The following is a 15,219-nucleotide window of genomic DNA, read 5'->3' as shown; positions in this document are numbered from 1 at the left end:
CTCATCACCGCCCACAGTTCGGTGGTAATCCGAGGCACTTATCTGGAATGTTTGAGGTCGACTAGACGCAAACCGAGACATCGCCGTAGACATCACCTGCAGTATGAACCGTCGGGTCAGCCAGTCTTCACGGCTCAGCTTTTCACCATCCATAGCCGAAACCACTTGTCCACATCCATGTCCTTCAGCCAATTCATTGCGAACGACCCAACGTAGACTTCAAAATCTACCAGCAGCCGGTAAAGAGGCGTCAGGGGAGGTAACGTCCGACACACGAACTCCATCTCCTCCTTGGAAGGAGGAGAGCGATATCCGCTGCTGCCACCAGTTAACCGTGTCACAATCATATTGATCAACTGGTTCCCGAAATCTTTAACCATAAGCCTGTCAGCCAGGATATACGCCTCGACAAGGTCTTTGAACTTCGAACTGGGAATATAGGTTGGATGGTAGAGCCACCAGAAATACTCTCCGAACGTGCGAGTGTCAACGTCGGGAAGCCTGACAGTACGCTGCGTGCCTTCTTTCCATGTCCCCGCCAGTGCTTTGTCGAAGAACTCCGATGACGAACGGGCTCTTCGTTCGGGAATCCGGTACATCGTGCCGTGCGGGCCTACCAGTACTTTGATCCACGCGATGGATGGTTTGGGGCGTTTTGGCTGCCTGGTGCTTTTTGCGTGTGGTTAGCGAATCTGTGGAATTGGGGAGAGGAGGGGACGCTGCTCACACCCCGGCATTGTTCTGAGGAGCGGCTCGCTTAGGCCTTTTCGTTTGTGCTCTGTTGCTTGCCATTGAGGTCCAAATTGGTAAAATAGGTAACAGGGTTAAAGGATAATCAGATCTAGCTTGTTGGGATAGTTGATAATCGGTGTGCGAGTGTCCAAGAAAGCAGTAATTGAAGAATAGTGCATTTGATTCCGCCGTGTCTTAGTTTACCTGGTAAGTCCCCTTGGGAAGGAAGAGTCCTCTGCCAGGTGTATTGATATCCCCTCTGTACTGATATTGGTCGCCTTACCGCTCAGGCCAGGTACGGACAGTGTCGTGGATTCCGCGTCCCGTCTTCCAGAGAAGGTCGGTTTTTCTATCGACTATCCAATTGCACATCATACACATACTATACATTCCCCTTCGACTGGCCACCTCGCTTGGCCCTTGGTCCCATCTAATGGAATCATTCCCTCTTGAAGCACCCAGAGAAGAGGACCAGGCCTTAAACATCCACCCATGTCTCTACTCAGACTTCTCACTGAAACTCTTGAAGAACTCGAGAACTCCTGTCACCGCGTCCTCAGAGAAGAATATCTTCTCCATCGCCGTGCTGCGCTCAATCAGATCTCGTCCTCGCGCTAACATGTCTTCCTCATATTCCTCTAGAGCACGGTTCAACTTTTCTGCACTCGAACTATCGAATCCCGCACCGTCACCGCAATGCTTGACAATGCTATCAGCCAGCACGACAGCATCATATAAGCTGCAATTGACTCCTTCTCCCACAAACGGTGTCGAGACATGCGCTGCATCCCCCAGCAACGTTACCCCAGGGGTCTTTCCACTCCAGCAAAGCTTCTCGGGGTCCATCCGATACAGCGGCCAGGCACGGAAGGGCCCCTCCGCGGTCTCGACGAATTTTCTCAGCTGCAACCCCCAGGTGGCGAAGTATTCGTCCGACAAGAGTAGCAGGCTGCGCAGTTGCTCAGTGCGGTTGTTGAGATCTTCGTCCCCAGAGGGTCCGTTGCTGCACTCGCGGTGGTGATAGAAGTTTTCGGGGGCTTGCAGCCCGAAGTACACACGATATGTACCGTTTGAGACTCGCTGCACGGCCAGCTTCTTGTGGTGCCCGGCTGCGAGCATGCTTCCGGGGCCCACGAGCTCTTTGGCGGTGGCGTAGCCAGGGTTGTCATGTGATAAGCGGCCTTCGATGAACATTTTGCCTGAGTATACGGGCTTCGCTGCCGTTATCTGCATTGACGTTAGATATAAAGGTTAGAGAACCGTTTGACAAAATGGGCATATCTTCCGATCGGGAGGAGCTTTTGTGTACTCAAGAGACTCACCAAAGGGCGCACTTTACTCCAAGCCCCGTCTGCCCCCACTACCAACCGAAACCCAGACGCAATGGTTCCGTTCATGAAATGAATGACTATATCACCATTTTCACTACCAGCTTGGCTGCCATCGGCTTTTCTCCTTTCGACGGCCCTCACAGCATGACCCCATCGAATCTTGTGCGCCGGAATCGATTCCAGGAGCAGCTGACGGAGGTGCAGACGGTCGATCTCGGGAGCATCCCTTTCCTGGTCATGGCGGATTGCGGTAGTCCCGTCCGGGTAGAGCATATGAAAGCACGAAGCATCCCAGCGGGCGAACTTGCTGAATTGATCGAACAAGTCGGCGCGGCGGAGCGCCAGTTGACCTGAGGAGGGGCGGAGGTCAAGTGTGCCTCCTTGCTGCCACGGACCTGGAATAGCGGAGTCATCGCGCTCGTACACGATGTAGTCGGTAACCCCGTTGATCTCGAGAAGGCGAGCGAAGAGGAGACCACTTGGTCCGCCGCCGATGATTGCAATGGACGGGTTTGGGTTCATAGTTTTGGTATGAATGTATGCGGCAAAGAGACAATGCAGTTCGAGGCGAGAAGTGTCCTCTGTCACGAGAAGAGGTTTGATTGAATTATTATTGACATTCTACTTCAATAGGCAGCCGTCCAAGAGGCACTGATACTTATATCCCTCATTGTCGCGATTCCGCATCTATCGGCCGCGGAGAGTCCCTTCGAGCCCTTCTGATTGGCTCACTCCGGAGGCTCCGAACCAAAGGACAATCGTCTCGGACTTTGCATCGCCGGCGGCCATTCTTACATTGAACTCTTGGTTTTTGCTTCGAATTACCTGGAACATATCAGGCTCGCTAATCCGAATCTCCTTCCGGGACCGACCGATCAGGTGCTCTTACCATGCAACGCAGGTTAGCCCAGTTTGCGGTAAGCAGTACTGTAGATTGACCGCCACCGAAAAACACGCCACTGACATGCACAGTGTGACTTTTGCAGGCAAAAGAAGCTAAAGTAAGCTTACATATGCTCGCATGCTCTAGAATCCTGGCTAAATGGTAGCAGATGTTCACGGGAGCTGCCGAAATGTAATACTTGCAAGCCATGGCCAGGCGAGTGCATTTATTCGAGAGATAGATACGACGTCAAGTCAGTCAAGCACAACTGAGCCTATGTAGCATGGGAACTAATTACAAATATTATCAAGCTCCTTGGGTAGTGGGTCAGCTGATGAGCGAACCATAGAAAGTCGACTACAAGATCTTGAGCAGCTAGTACAGCAACTGTCCGAGTCCGTCGATAGAGCTTTACAAGTCATTGCCTCAGCACCCGCTCGGATCGGTGATCCGAGACAACCATCTGAGGCTTACCAAAGAACTGTGGTTGAGAAGGATTGTTCCAATCCGAAGCTCTACATCGGCCCGTCGCATTCATTCTCATTCTTGCGAGAGGCATCAGCGAGCATCGGGAAGATACCCCGACCACCGAGTGATGCCACTCACCAAAGTGCCCGCTCCGAGCTTCAATATCTATCTAGCCAGCTAGGTACTAGTCACGTTGAGCAGATGACTGAAGAAAGTGCATCTGTCTTTCATGTACCCTCCAAAGCAACCGGCTACCGAATGATCAGTCGTAAGGCTACCCGATTCGTGCTTCATACTTTGCACTTATAACTAACATCGACGCGGGATAACCCAGGATTCTTTCAGATAGCCGACCTTGGCAACCCATTTTTCATCAGTCCGTCGGATGAAGTCATCTTGCAAGTTGTCTTTGAACCACACAGGGTTCAGGAAAAGGCTTGGGTCGTCTATTTCAACTACATGCTGTTGGCAGCCGTGCCTGTCGAGGAGGATAGCAAGAACGCAGCAGTGTTACGTCGAAACGTGCACTTGGCCCTCAACAACAGCAGTATCTTCCTTGAGCCGCGCGAAATCAACGTGCAAGTACTAGCCTTTCTAGCTATGCATGGGGAGGACTACGCCGCGCCCAATACCTCGTGGATGTTGCTTGGCAGCGCATGCAGGCAGGCGGAAGCGCTCGGCATGCATATATCTGGTCCTCAAGGCTCGTCTGAATCGCGACAGCATCAACTGTGTCTCTTCTGGCTTCTCTTTATGATGGACAAATCCTGCTCTCTTGCCTTCGGCCGCCCTGCGTTCTTGCCCACGGCTTTGTACCACCATGTTCCTCTGCCGGACGACAGTACCCTACTCCTGTACCAGCCACATACCCGTATGCACGGTGCAGAGATCCACCCAAGAGTATCTCACTTCGGTGCACAGATGCTCCGTTGTTCTATCGAGCTAGCAAAGCTGATGGGGATCCTTGCGGATGTCCTTACTACCGGTCACTCCGCAGTCTATTCACGCATGGAACTACGATCCAAGCTAAATGCTTGGTACTCGTACTCTAACCAGGTGGGTATCCGCTCACCTCTCATTTCAAAGAACCCCTCTCACCCTAAGACAGCGTATGACAGAGATTCTGGAAGTTGAGAGAGCCTCATCCACAGCAGACCAAGTCCGGGAGATGGCCCTCGGCATCAACAGCATGAAGTTCCAGTACCTGCACGTGCTGATCCTGCTGCTAAAAGGCGAGGAGTCTTCGTCAAGTCTGCGTCTATCGTCCGCCCGCGAAGCCCTATCCCTTCTGACGTCAATGGTGTCCAATTGGAACTCCGTATACAACGGCATTATCTGGTAAAACACACCTGCGTCCTGCCCAGAATGTCTAGTCAAACTAACCACTAATTGGGAAAAAGGCATCTTCTTTACTACCCTTTCACTTCTTTCTTCGTTATCTTTGAGAACATCGTGCACCATCCAGGCCCTAAGACACCTACCGTTGAACACGATCTCAACCTTCTCGCGACAACGGTGACGTATTTCGCAAGCATGCGCTCGCAGATGCGTCTCCTAGCGACGCTGTGTACCAGGCTCGAGCATGTTGCGGCTACCTTCTTGCAGCTGGCGAGGAATGTTCACTCCGCTTCCAGTGGAAATGAAAATCCGCCGTGTGAATGGCACGACCACGAGCGCACCCGCGTAGAGGTAGAAGAACTCAATGGTTCCAGCTACCTTGGCTTACTTCCGGCTGATATGGGAGCCTGGCCTGGACATAATCCTTTAGGTAAGGGTAAAGAGGCTCGACGGACGTTTGATAGCATGTTTGACTGGTTCTCGTGGGATATGTATTATGGAGATCTCCAGGGGTAGCATTTCTACTCAAATATTGGATTGTTATGGTCATTGCTGGATGTGTGGATGACTGTTTGACGATGCTAGGGTTGTCCGCCGGCCACTCGCGGCGACCGGGAGCCCTGGAGCCGGAATTCGGTAGGCGTTGCAGATCAGATAGGTTCTGGACTTCGAAGAAGTAGCTACAAAGCTAATTGTCCGAACTGAATAGAACTACCAGGGCATAGTCCTTCAGGTAATGTTAAGGAAGCTCGACGGGCGTTCGACAGTATATTTGATTAGTTCTTGTGGGATATGTATTATGCTGATTGTCAGAGGTAGCATTTTGAAGCAAATGTTGTATGGACATGTTTATTGCTTGATTCGTGGATAGCCGTTTGATGATGCCTGAAGTTGTGTCACCGGATAAGCATTGTGTTCACGGGATGGAATGTTCATGGCAACTCAGCATTGACCAGTGATGACACATTTTGCGGGCTCTGTCATATTTGAGCAGTTGCTCTAGTCCAATCACTGTTGATGGGGGCTTGCTGCCAGGGTCTCCTTCTCCTGCTGGTTGCTGATTGCGTCGGAAGGAATACCGAGGTTATTCGTCGAGGGCAGAGTTACGTTTGTCAGACTTTTGCCATGCTAGTGGTGGAACAAGGCAAGCCAGGGGAAGCGGACTTCGGAGTATATCTCGAGGGATTGTGCTGGACAGGTCCTGTGACAAAGTTAGGACACTCCTCGGGTGCCATCAGAGCAGGAACGCGTTCGATGTGGTTGATAAACCTGGCGTTTCGTTGACGCAGTTAGCTGGCGTACTACACTCACCCTTGACATGTTTCATGCCAGGCAGAGTTGAGAACTCGGGGCTGTTTTTGCAGTTTGTCGAATAGCATCTGGAGACTATATATACCCAGCTCATCTTGGAAGACCACTTACCTCCTAACTGACGCTACCTTCCTCTACATCAATCCAGGATGACAAAGACGGACCAGTCGCAGGAGTCAGTCAGGCCCCCAGTACCTCCATTGCCGGAATCACCGTCAGCAATAGCCGAGACGGACACCACACTCCGTGATGCTCGTAAGACACAAACCCCCAAGAGCAACGCCTCCGACAACCCATGTGACATCATCGTCCAATATCCCACGCAGCCTCCAAACCCCAACGAGCTGAAGTGGTGGAAGAACATCGCCCCTCTCCTGGGCCGCCTCCTCCAAGTCGCACAATACCCTCTATCGCAACAGTACCAATACCTCCTCTTCCTTCGCAATCAGCTCGTACCCTTTTTAGGCCCGTACCCGCATCAATGGCGGAGCCTGCTAACCATCACGGGCCACCCGTTCGAGATGAGTCTCAATTTCCAGGGCAAGGGCTCTGCGTCAACGTCGACCGTGCGTCTCACCATGGAACCCATTGGTCCGATGACAGACACGGCCCATGACCGCTTCAATCAGGTGGCGGCCGCGCAGATCTCCGCCCAGGTGGCAGCACAGGGGCTAGGGGCCTTTGATATGGAGTTGCACCGGCAGATCATGGGCTACTCCGCCATCTCCGGCGAGGAGGAGCAACGGCTCGTGCGCGACTACGCATTCACACCCCACTCGGTGCAAGGCACCTACTGCATGGGGTTTGATTTCCTGTCGGCCGACACGATTGCAGCCAAGGGCTATGCGTTCCTGGGCGTCCGGTGGAAACTCGCCCCGGAGGCCCTGGGAGCAACCGTTCTCGAGTGTCTGGAACGCATGCACGCGCGGACCGGAACCGGGAACGTGGCTGCGGCGCGGATGGCGGTCGAATATATGGAGGCCGGCAAGCATTTCACGGAGTTCAACTTTTTAGGATGGGATTATGCCGATGCGGCGACGTCGAGGTTAAAGCTCTACGGGCTCTCTGGCGGCGAGGAGCCTCCTAGTCTGGAGAAGGCGGAGCATGTGTGGACGCTGGGAGGGAAAGCGCAGAGGGAAACGTGGTGCGCGAAGGGCCTGGAGCTGCTGCGTCGGCTGTGGGCGTACCTGGAGGAAGATGACGAGGCGGGGATTTGCTGCTGTGGGCGCCATCTGGTTGAGGATTCGGAAGAGGAGCAGGAAACCCACCGGCGGAGTTGTTTGGCCAGGCAGCTCCTCGTTCTGGCGTGGAATTATGAGATCCATCCGGATCACGAGACGCCTCTCCCCAAGATGTACCTGTCATTGCATCGGAAGAACGACTTGTTTGCGGCCAAGGCTCTGGCCCGGTTCTTCCAGTCCCTCGGTTGGGAGGATAAGGCGAACACTTACGTCGATGACCTGCAGTATGTCTTGTGAGTTTTCTCCGGTCCTTTGACTCTGGTTTCCCCCCTTTCTTGGTTCTTCCGTCCAGTGTCTGTGCTGACGGGGTTGCAGTGCGCATGAGGACCTGAGCCAAACCACTCGGATTCACAGCATCGTGTCTCTCGCATATACGGAGGAGAAAGGGGCTTATGTGAGCATGTACTATCATTCCTGTTTGGAGTATGGGACTGCTCTGGTCGAGTAGTATTTTCATTTCCATGTATGGGGCTTTGAAGACTGTTTGAGCCGGGGAGAGGGGGGAGGGCTGAGGAGGGAGATGAATAAGGCCCGGGAAGGCGAGTCGAAGGGCTCAGGTGAAGGTGCGAAGCGGTGGCTACTGCCAATTCTTCAAACACGGCAAAGTGGGCAAAACATGCCATACTTCCAGCTATCTTCAACTAGAGAGTAGTACAGTGCTCGAGTATAGCATTAAATTACTTGGAACTTGTATTGGTCTTCTGGTATATGCCCGTCCAAATTCATTTGACTAGCTCGCTAGAAGCTCTCTTGGTCAACGTCACGGGACTTGTCATCGCATGACTCGATGTAGATAAACCCTATGGTCCTGGGCGTGTAGCCAAAGACAGATAGATCAATCATCACATTGACGATCTTCTTAATTTTCCAAGGGTCCGACCTTCACCTCTGTCCTTCTCTTCAGATCCTCAAATTCTCGAGCCTTATCTGCTGCGACCTGTCGTTCCTTGATCTTCTTAGCAAATCGCTTCTTGCCACCGTGCCTCAGCTTCGTGATGATATCCGCCGCCTGTCCTCGGGTGATATCCTTGGCCGTAATTGTACCATCACGGATCTTGGCCTTGTTGAGCCTCTCAAGCTGAGGCGGCGTGGCCGGTTGCCGACGCCATGGCTGATGGGCAGAGATGTATCGCTCCTCGAACTCAGCACCAGCGAATGTGTCCGCAGCGCGAACGGCCGCTTCGAAGTCCGCTACGGAGGCGATAAGACGAGGTCGGGCATATTTTCTAGTCTCTTGGGATGATCCGTACTGCAGGACATGGTGCACCGTCCATTCTTCAGGCTGCCGCTCCGACTCTTTCTCAATGGTGAGCCATCCCGCTGTGCCGGAGAGAACGTATCGATGCTCGGCGACCCGGACCCAGGCGTAGCGGCTCAGACAGCGAATATGTCTATCGGATTTCATGTCATTGATGAGATCATAGATCGTGTCATACTTGGTGAAGGTGAGCTTGATGTCGCCCGATTGAGCAGGGTCCTCGGCATAGGAATCCGGGAGCTTTGAGTCGGACTGCTCTCGGTGATTTTTGTCCTCGTCGTCTTTTTTCTCTTTGATATCCTTCACTTTTGTCTTCTCCAGTATTTCATCCGGGTCTAGTCCGAAAAGAGTCGGTGTGGAAATGACGCCGGTTTCGAGTGTGGCTACCATATCGATTATATGGCAGTCTTTCTTGCCAGGAAACAACCGCAGCCCTCTTCCAATCATCTGAATTAAGAGATTGCGGGAACGGGTCGGTCTTGCAAGTAGTACACAATCAATATTAGGTATGTCAGTGCCCTCGGTGAAGAGTCCACAGTTCAAAAGCACCGGATACTCCAGGTTCCTGAAGCTGCGCAGCTGCTCATCGCGGACATCCTTAGGGGTTTGCGACGTGATATATCTGGCATCGATACCCAGACTCCGGAATTTCGCCGTGAGCTCTTTAGTGTGCGCCAGGTCCACGCAGAACACCAATGTAGACTTGCGGCCTTCCGCATTGGCTAGCCATGCTCGCACCGTTATGTCGTTGGTTTTATCCGTGTTGACTGCTTCGGAGAGGGAGCCGACGGCGAAATCGCCGAATTTGTCTTTCTTGACTTTTGCTAGGTCAACTCGCGAGCGAACGGTCGTGAACACGGCATTCGAAAGCCATTTCTCGTCAATCATATCCATATAATCCTTATGATACACGATGTGATCAATGGCGGCGCCGAGCTTGAGGCCATCGAAGCGTGAGAACGTGGCCGACACCCCAACAAGAACGGGAGAGTTGGACGAAGCTTCGTTGAGGTCGAAATGAGCCAATGCGGTGCGATAGGTGGGCGCGACGATATGATGCGCCTCGTCGACCAGGATCAGCTTGAAATGTGCGGGGTTGAATTTCTCGATCCGGTCCTTCGACGTGAGACTCCGTACCGACGCGATGATTATGTCCCCATGTCCGGTTGCCACGGTATTGCCCATCTCAATCTCGACGGTCCGGTCGGGATAGGCAAGTCGACAATGCCGGGCAGCTTGTTCGACGAGCTCCCTTCGATGGACGAGGATCAGCGCTTTGTCGTGCTTTCCATTGCGCGGCGGAACGCGTCCGATGAGCTGGGTGAAGATGACCTGATGGCTCGCCAGTCAGTCTAAGGCTCTCGCTCTATTCTCAACGTTCTTGTCAAACGAACCGTTTTGCCTGCGCCCGTTGCAAGTGAAATTCCCAGGCGCTTGTGGCCCTGTTTCAGGTGATCCAACACCGACTGGATGCATTCCTCCTGGTAGTCCCGAAGGACAATCCCAGGCGGTTCGGGAGCTGCTGCTGCTGCAGGTGCTTCATCGGCGTATGCTACAGCAGACCCGTGGCGCACGAATGCAATACGTACATTAGGTGTCCAGGGAGCTCTCAGTGCCCTCAACCCAACTGAAATGGGAATCGATCCCAATTTCCGGCGAATATGGTCCATTCAGATGCCATGGAGTGAAAAGCGATAAACCTCCCGCGTGTGAACCGAGAGAGGCCTACGGAAAGAATTCCGGGCAATAAAAAGCTAAGTATCTATCGGGTGAAAGCAAACAGTGCAAACGGGCTCTTATCAGAAATCTTCCCCGATAAAAAAAAGTCACCTTGTCTGTCAGTCCTCCACTCACCTAAACTTTAATTGTTCCTCACCTTGGTTGCGCCGATGGTCATTTTACTGGTTTTGATGTAAATCTGGGGCGATGGTTTGGAATTCGTTTCACCTACGCATCCGGTGTGAGCTAGTCGATCATGAGCAATTCGATAGACGATGATCCATCGGACCCTGTTTGCAACACCGACGAGAATACCCGATCAGCATCATCATTGGATGAGACGCATGATGAGAGAACAGACGCGGAGCCCCGCAGGGTAGCACGCAAAAATACCACACGAGCATCGGCTCTCGAGAACCTGCAGTCCGCGCTACCACGAAAAGCGGTGGATCTCTATGCCGATGTGTTAAGACAACTTGCCGATGATGACACGCCCGATCTTGCGGACCCCGACGCTGAGAGGTATAACTCTACACAGAATGGAGTCGTGGTTTGGAATCCACAAGAGAAGGGAGTCTTATACCGCAGCTTGGACCGGAAGGGGAGAGAAGGGATCCGCGAGGTTGCCCGCAGACTCGGCTCGAAGTCGGAAATCGAAGTGCAGGAACATCTCAGACTCTTACAGAACGGTCTGCAAAAGCGCCATATGACGCACTCGCATAGCCGAACAATTATTCTGGCCGATGTTCCCGCTGCCGCCGAGATTGGCAATGAATGTCACAGAACCTTGGATCATTATGCCGAATTACTGCGCTTGGAAGAGCAACAGGATGAGGATGTCACTGGAAGGCACAAGCACCACGATTTCTGGGTTATCGATTATGAGAAAGCTTTGGAATTGGATCATCGAGCCAAAACAGAAAAAGCCGACCGTCGAGCGAGAGCAGACGATCCAGATCATCGACTCGCGGAAGATGAAAATCCAGCTAATCAAGAAGCCCAAAATAAAAACAGCCACGGAGCAAAAGACCTGGAAACAGGAACTCAGGATGAACAGCTCCATACTCCGGATAGGGGTGTCTACGACCGATCCAGTGTGCATCTCACGGCTAGCTTGTTCAAGATGAGGAACTGGGTTAACCTCTCGGAGAGATTTTTCATGAACTCCGGGGGCACACGGTCGGATGAGAATTGGCGTGGTCTGTCTTTCGCAGATGAAACCCCGTCCCTGACGGCGGATGCGTTCGCCGACTTCTATGCATTGGCTGTGAGTCTAACGCGCCGCTTGGTACAGTCGTCCCTCTTCTTTGCGGATGCAAGGTTGCGAAAAGTACAAGATGACGGCCGGGCGAGGGCTCGCGAAGTCAGGGCTCGCGATGTTAGAACGGCATTGGACGTCTTGAACATGAAGCGAGATAGCTCTGAGTTTTGGGTTGGTCTCGCCCGGAGACTCTCCCTTGATGTTGTGGATAACCGACACGTGAAGGACTGGAAGTCGATACAAATGGACTATGACGAGGTAGAGGACATTCTATCTGGAAAGCTACCATTACCCTCCCAGTCGGACTCGATCGCGAGGAGCGTTTCTAGGGGTAGGGATGGGAGCCAGGTGATTGACGATCAGGGCTCAGACGCCGGTAACGAATCCGAGCCTTCTCTCTCTGGTCAGGCAGTATCACCGGAGCCCATTGAGGATGTTCCATTTGACTCGGAGGACGAACACGCAGAACAGGTTGACAGGGAAGCAAGCCGCGCTGAAGAGTCTAACCTTTGGGAGCTAGTTGGTCGGTCGGCTCCGCCTACTCCATCATATGGTCATGCCGAGACCGAAGGGCCAAATGGAAGAGATCCTCGTCAGGTGAAGCCAGAACCGCGCAAAAGACCGATTGGGGGGCGGAAGTCGATGGATGATCTATTCGATTGGCGGGATCGATTACTCTACCGAAGCGAGTGGGAGGAATATGGCCACGATGCTTTTGACTTGCAAGACGAAATTCTTGAGAACAGGAATAAAAGACGACGTCTCGAGCAAGGGCATATGCAATCTTTTTTGTCGGGTTCTGCTGGGGTGGACGCAAGTGGAGGCAACACTGATGTCCGGCATGATATTTCGCCTCCAGGCTCGAGTCCTGGAAGTGTTCATGAGGCTGATAGTATGGTGCTAGGTGATGAAATAATGCACGAGGAGCGAGGCGTAAGTTCTGTCCTTGGCTCCTAGTATGTAGTGTGGTTTGGGTGGGTGATTTTTGTGTACATTATAACATTTTGCGATACCCAGCACGGAATATATTTTCAGATTCTTCAGTAACACGAATGTCATTCCTTCCATGGATTGCCACAATTAAGGTTCGCAGAACAAAAGTATATGAATAATATGAGAAACAAAGTGCAAGGATGAACTATGTATCCCCTAAACAGAAAAAAAATCAAGCCAACACAAGTTTCCAGTGTTGAGTTTCTTTACGATCAACGAAACCATAGGTAGCAGGCCAAAAAGAAGAATGACAAGGGCCGAACGCGATTTGAACGCGTGACCGTGAGATCTGCAGTCCCACACTCTACCCCTGAGTTACCGACCCTTGAATTGTGGTTGGCGGCGCATTTTTTGACATCATGAATCACAGCTATGGTTTTGGCAATAGCATTGAATACTGATGAATGAATCCATGGGTAGATACACTAGTGCGTGCAATGCTAGCAAACGCGACTAGTGGATTTATTATAGAGTAACAGGGGTAGGCCAAAAACAAGTCTCTTCAGTTTAGGCACTAAGCCAGCATCGATCGACCATCCGGGGACTTCCCTCCTACTGCAAGCCAATTGCTAAAAAGTTTTACGCATGGCAAGAAGCTCTAGCCACAAGACACCTGAGAGGTAATATAGGTGTAAAAAAGAATGCTTTGAGGGCCGAGCGTGGATCGAACACGCGACCTCGAGATCTGCAATCTCTTGCTCATACCACTGAGCTACCGACCCTTTTGAAGCTTGTTCAGTGACAGGGTATAAAGGCTTATATTCAAACCTAGCAACTCATGGCACGCGAGATCCAACTCATTCGAACACTCTCTCATGTTTGTCCTGTAAGCAGGAAGAGAAGTCAGTCTACCATGGTATAGCGTAAGCACCTACTCGTTAGTTACCATGCTATCGTAAGGCCCTTCACTGCCATTGCTTAGCCATAATGCATGCCTCTGTAAGCAAAGAGGACGTCTGTGCTCACAGCTTATTGTTACCTGCAAGACAGCGCAGGACTGCATTGTAAGCAGGACCGGTTTAGCAACCTAGTTAATTTAGTTAGTTATCGTGGTAGCTGACCAAGACACTCCTTTGAACAAGTGGCTCCGTGATCATCGAAGCTGACCGCTTCCAAGCTATGTGTGGAGATCATTCATAAACACTCATCCCCACAGATGTTGATTTCTAATGCACCTCTCCTTAGAATGTTGAATGCGCCCGGATTGGGTATTGTCAACCTCGAGCTCCCCACCTGATCGGACTCATATAACCCCGACACACCGTTCCCTGACAAATTAAGTAGAACCAAATTAACCGAAGGGACATACTCCTTACTTCAATTATGCACAGGTTTCCTTCAGGAGAACGCTCATTACTCGCCTACCATGGAAATGTAGAGTATACGCACGTCCATTGCCGCGCATTTGTCAGCGGTTAAACATTCGGCAATGAAACCTGTCTCATGAGCCGGCGAGTTACTCAACATCCACATTTGCGGTGACCCGAAAGCTATGCATTATGTCACCTTAGAAAGTGACAGATCATGAGGGATATCCAAAAGGATATGTTGTCCTGAAGCTTCAACACTTTAGATTAGCTATATAAGGCACGTAGGGCGTTGACCAAGATGAACTCCAATCATCACAAACAGCTTCAATCCTCCAGATAACATTCGTCCAACTACTTTAATCGAATATCTTTTACCACACATTCTTACGCTACCCAAAGATGTCTCTCAAGCCGATCATCCTCCACGGCCACCAAGGCGGCCCCAATCCCTGGAAGGTGGCTATGATCCTGGAAGAGCTTGAGATCCCCTTCGAGCACAAATATGTGCCGTTCGATACCATCAAGAAGGAGCCCTTCATCTCCATCAACCCCAATGGCCGTGTTCCCGCCATTGAAGACCCCAACACCGGAATCACTCTGTGGGAGTCTGGTGCCATCATCGAATATCTCGTCGAGACCTACGACAAAGACAACAAGATCAGCCCCAAGGCCGGCACCCCGGGCTACTTCCATGCCAAGCAATGGCTCCATTTCCAGATGTCCGGACAAGGGCCGTACTTCGGTCAATTCATCTGGTTCACCCGTTACCACCCCGAGAAGATCACCAGTGCTCAAGAGCGCTACTTGAACGAGATCCGCCGCGTGACGGGCGTGCTGGACAAGGTCCTCGAAGGCCGGGAGTACCTGGTCGATGGAAAGTACAGCTACGCAGACGCTGCGTTTGTGCAGTGGTACCAGATTGTTCCCATGGCTACTGGCGATGCCATTGATTTGGAGAAGGACTTCCCCAACGTCAACGCTTGGCTGCAGAGACTGCAGGCGAGACCTGCGATCGCGAAGTGCCTGAAGACGTACAGGGAGAATCTCACTGCTAAATAGGAGTGAGGAGGTACTGAGATATGGACCTGGAGCTTAGATTTGGGATTTTGAAGCGTGTGCGCGCTGATTTGCATGTTGTTTATGCGAGTATCAATGCACTGAATCACAGTTGCCATTGTATCCAGAGTTTCGCTGTAGAAATGGCCTTGGTGCCGTGTTGATACATTGTGTACCCATTTCGTAGAAGTGTTGTCAAGCCAGCAACCAATACTGGCCGCTTGATGTCAAGTAATGCAAGCCTAGCTACGTACCAGCATCTGATGGAATGCAAAATGACCATCAAGTTGTTTTGGAGTAGATGACTGCAAGTTACTC

General features: G+C 51.8%; 7 protein-coding genes and 2 non-coding genes across 9 annotated transcripts; 4 read left to right on the top strand and 5 right to left on the bottom strand.

Annotated features, from left to right (window-relative positions):
• Positions 1–134: 134 nt before the first annotated feature.
• Positions 135–792, bottom strand: ASPACDRAFT_43463 (BTB/POZ domain-containing protein; the record flags this gene model as incomplete). The annotated part of the gene is made up of 2 exons (XM_020201262.1): positions 135–663; positions 728–792. The coding sequence occupies 2 exons, from the start codon at positions 790–792 to the stop codon at positions 135–137; spliced, it is 594 nt and encodes a 197-aa protein (XP_020056168.1).
• Positions 793–873: 81 nt separating this feature from the next.
• ASPACDRAFT_119607 (FAD-dependent oxidoreductase) lies at positions 874–2,865 on the bottom strand. The gene is made up of 2 exons (XM_020196261.1): positions 2,055–2,865; positions 874–1,959 (listed from the first exon to the last, which is right to left on the bottom strand). Exons 1-2 carry the CDS (start codon positions 2,583–2,585, stop codon positions 1,231–1,233), a joined length of 1,260 nt encoding a protein of 419 aa, XP_020056167.1. The 5' UTR covers positions 2,586–2,865; the 3' UTR covers positions 874–1,230.
• A 750-nt stretch (positions 2,866–3,615) lies between these two features.
• ASPACDRAFT_43461 (fungal specific transcription factor domain-containing protein) lies at positions 3,616–5,268 on the top strand (the record flags this gene model as incomplete). The annotated part of the gene is made up of 4 exons (XM_020201261.1): positions 3,616–3,682; positions 3,749–4,470; positions 4,523–4,752; positions 4,815–5,268. 4 exons carry the CDS (start codon positions 3,616–3,618, stop codon positions 5,266–5,268), a joined length of 1,473 nt encoding a protein of 490 aa, XP_020056166.1.
• Positions 5,269–6,212: 944 nt separating this feature from the next.
• ASPACDRAFT_43460 (uncharacterized protein) lies at positions 6,213–7,541 on the top strand (the record flags this gene model as incomplete). The annotated part of the gene is made up of 1 exon (XM_020201260.1): positions 6,213–7,541. One exon carries the CDS (start codon positions 6,213–6,215, stop codon positions 7,539–7,541), a length of 1,329 nt encoding a protein of 442 aa, XP_020056165.1.
• Positions 7,542–7,962: 421 nt separating this feature from the next.
• ASPACDRAFT_1869776 (DEAD/DEAH box helicase) lies at positions 7,963–10,274 on the bottom strand. The gene is made up of 2 exons (XM_020197937.1): positions 9,957–10,274; positions 7,963–9,894 (listed from the first exon to the last, which is right to left on the bottom strand). Exons 1-2 carry the CDS (start codon positions 10,230–10,232, stop codon positions 8,164–8,166), a joined length of 2,007 nt encoding a protein of 668 aa, XP_020056164.1. The 5' UTR covers positions 10,233–10,274; the 3' UTR covers positions 7,963–8,163.
• Positions 10,275–10,373: 99 nt separating this feature from the next.
• On the top strand, positions 10,374–12,523 carry ASPACDRAFT_119604 (uncharacterized protein). Its single transcript, XM_020196260.1, has one exon. The coding sequence runs from the start codon at positions 10,538–10,540 to the stop codon at positions 12,497–12,499; it is 1,962 nt and encodes a 653-aa protein (XP_020056163.1). The 5' UTR covers positions 10,374–10,537; the 3' UTR covers positions 12,500–12,523.
• Positions 12,524–12,788: 265 nt separating this feature from the next.
• On the bottom strand, positions 12,789–12,860 carry ASPACDRAFT_t159. The gene has a single exon. It is a non-coding gene; the product is annotated as a tRNA-Cys (tRNA).
• A 324-nt stretch (positions 12,861–13,184) lies between these two features.
• On the bottom strand, positions 13,185–13,257 carry ASPACDRAFT_t158. The gene has a single exon. It is a non-coding gene; the product is annotated as a tRNA-Cys (tRNA).
• A 987-nt stretch (positions 13,258–14,244) lies between these two features.
• Positions 14,245–14,904, top strand: ASPACDRAFT_52420 (glutathione S-transferase family protein; the record flags this gene model as incomplete). Its single annotated transcript, XM_020202615.1, has 1 exon — positions 14,245–14,904. The coding sequence occupies one exon, from the start codon at positions 14,245–14,247 to the stop codon at positions 14,902–14,904; it is 660 nt and encodes a 219-aa protein (XP_020056162.1).
• Positions 14,905–15,219: the final 315 nt, after the last annotated feature.

Source organism: Aspergillus aculeatus (assembly GCF_001890905.1).
Source record: "Aspergillus aculeatus ATCC 16872 unplaced genomic scaffold ASPACscaffold_8, whole genome shotgun sequence".
NCBI lineage: Eukaryota > Fungi > Ascomycota > Eurotiomycetes > Eurotiales > Aspergillaceae > Aspergillus > Aspergillus aculeatus.
Note: the sequence above shows the minus strand (reverse complement) of the source record. Positions and strands in the feature narration are given on the sequence as shown.

Excerpts from the sequence above, each read along its gene's own strand:
- ASPACDRAFT_119607 (XM_020196261.1), bottom strand. The coding sequence starts at position 2,585 with ATGAACCCAAACCCGTCCATTGCAATCATCGGCGGCGGACCAAGTGGT. Across the intron at positions 1,960-2,054 it reads GGAGTAAAGTGCGCCCTTTG|ATAACGGCAGCGAAGCCCGT; the intron begins GTGAGTCTCTTG and ends ACGTCAATGCAG.
- ASPACDRAFT_1869776 (XM_020197937.1), bottom strand. The coding sequence starts at position 10,232 with ATGGACCATATTCGCCGGAAATTGGGATCGATTCCCATTTCAGTTGGG. Across the intron at positions 9,895-9,956 it reads CAACGGGCGCAGGCAAAACG|GTCATCTTCACCCAGCTCAT; the intron begins GTTCGTTTGACA and ends GCGAGCCATCAG.
- ASPACDRAFT_119604 (XM_020196260.1), top strand. The coding sequence starts at position 10,538 with ATGAGCAATTCGATAGACGATGATCCATCGGACCCTGTTTGCAACACC.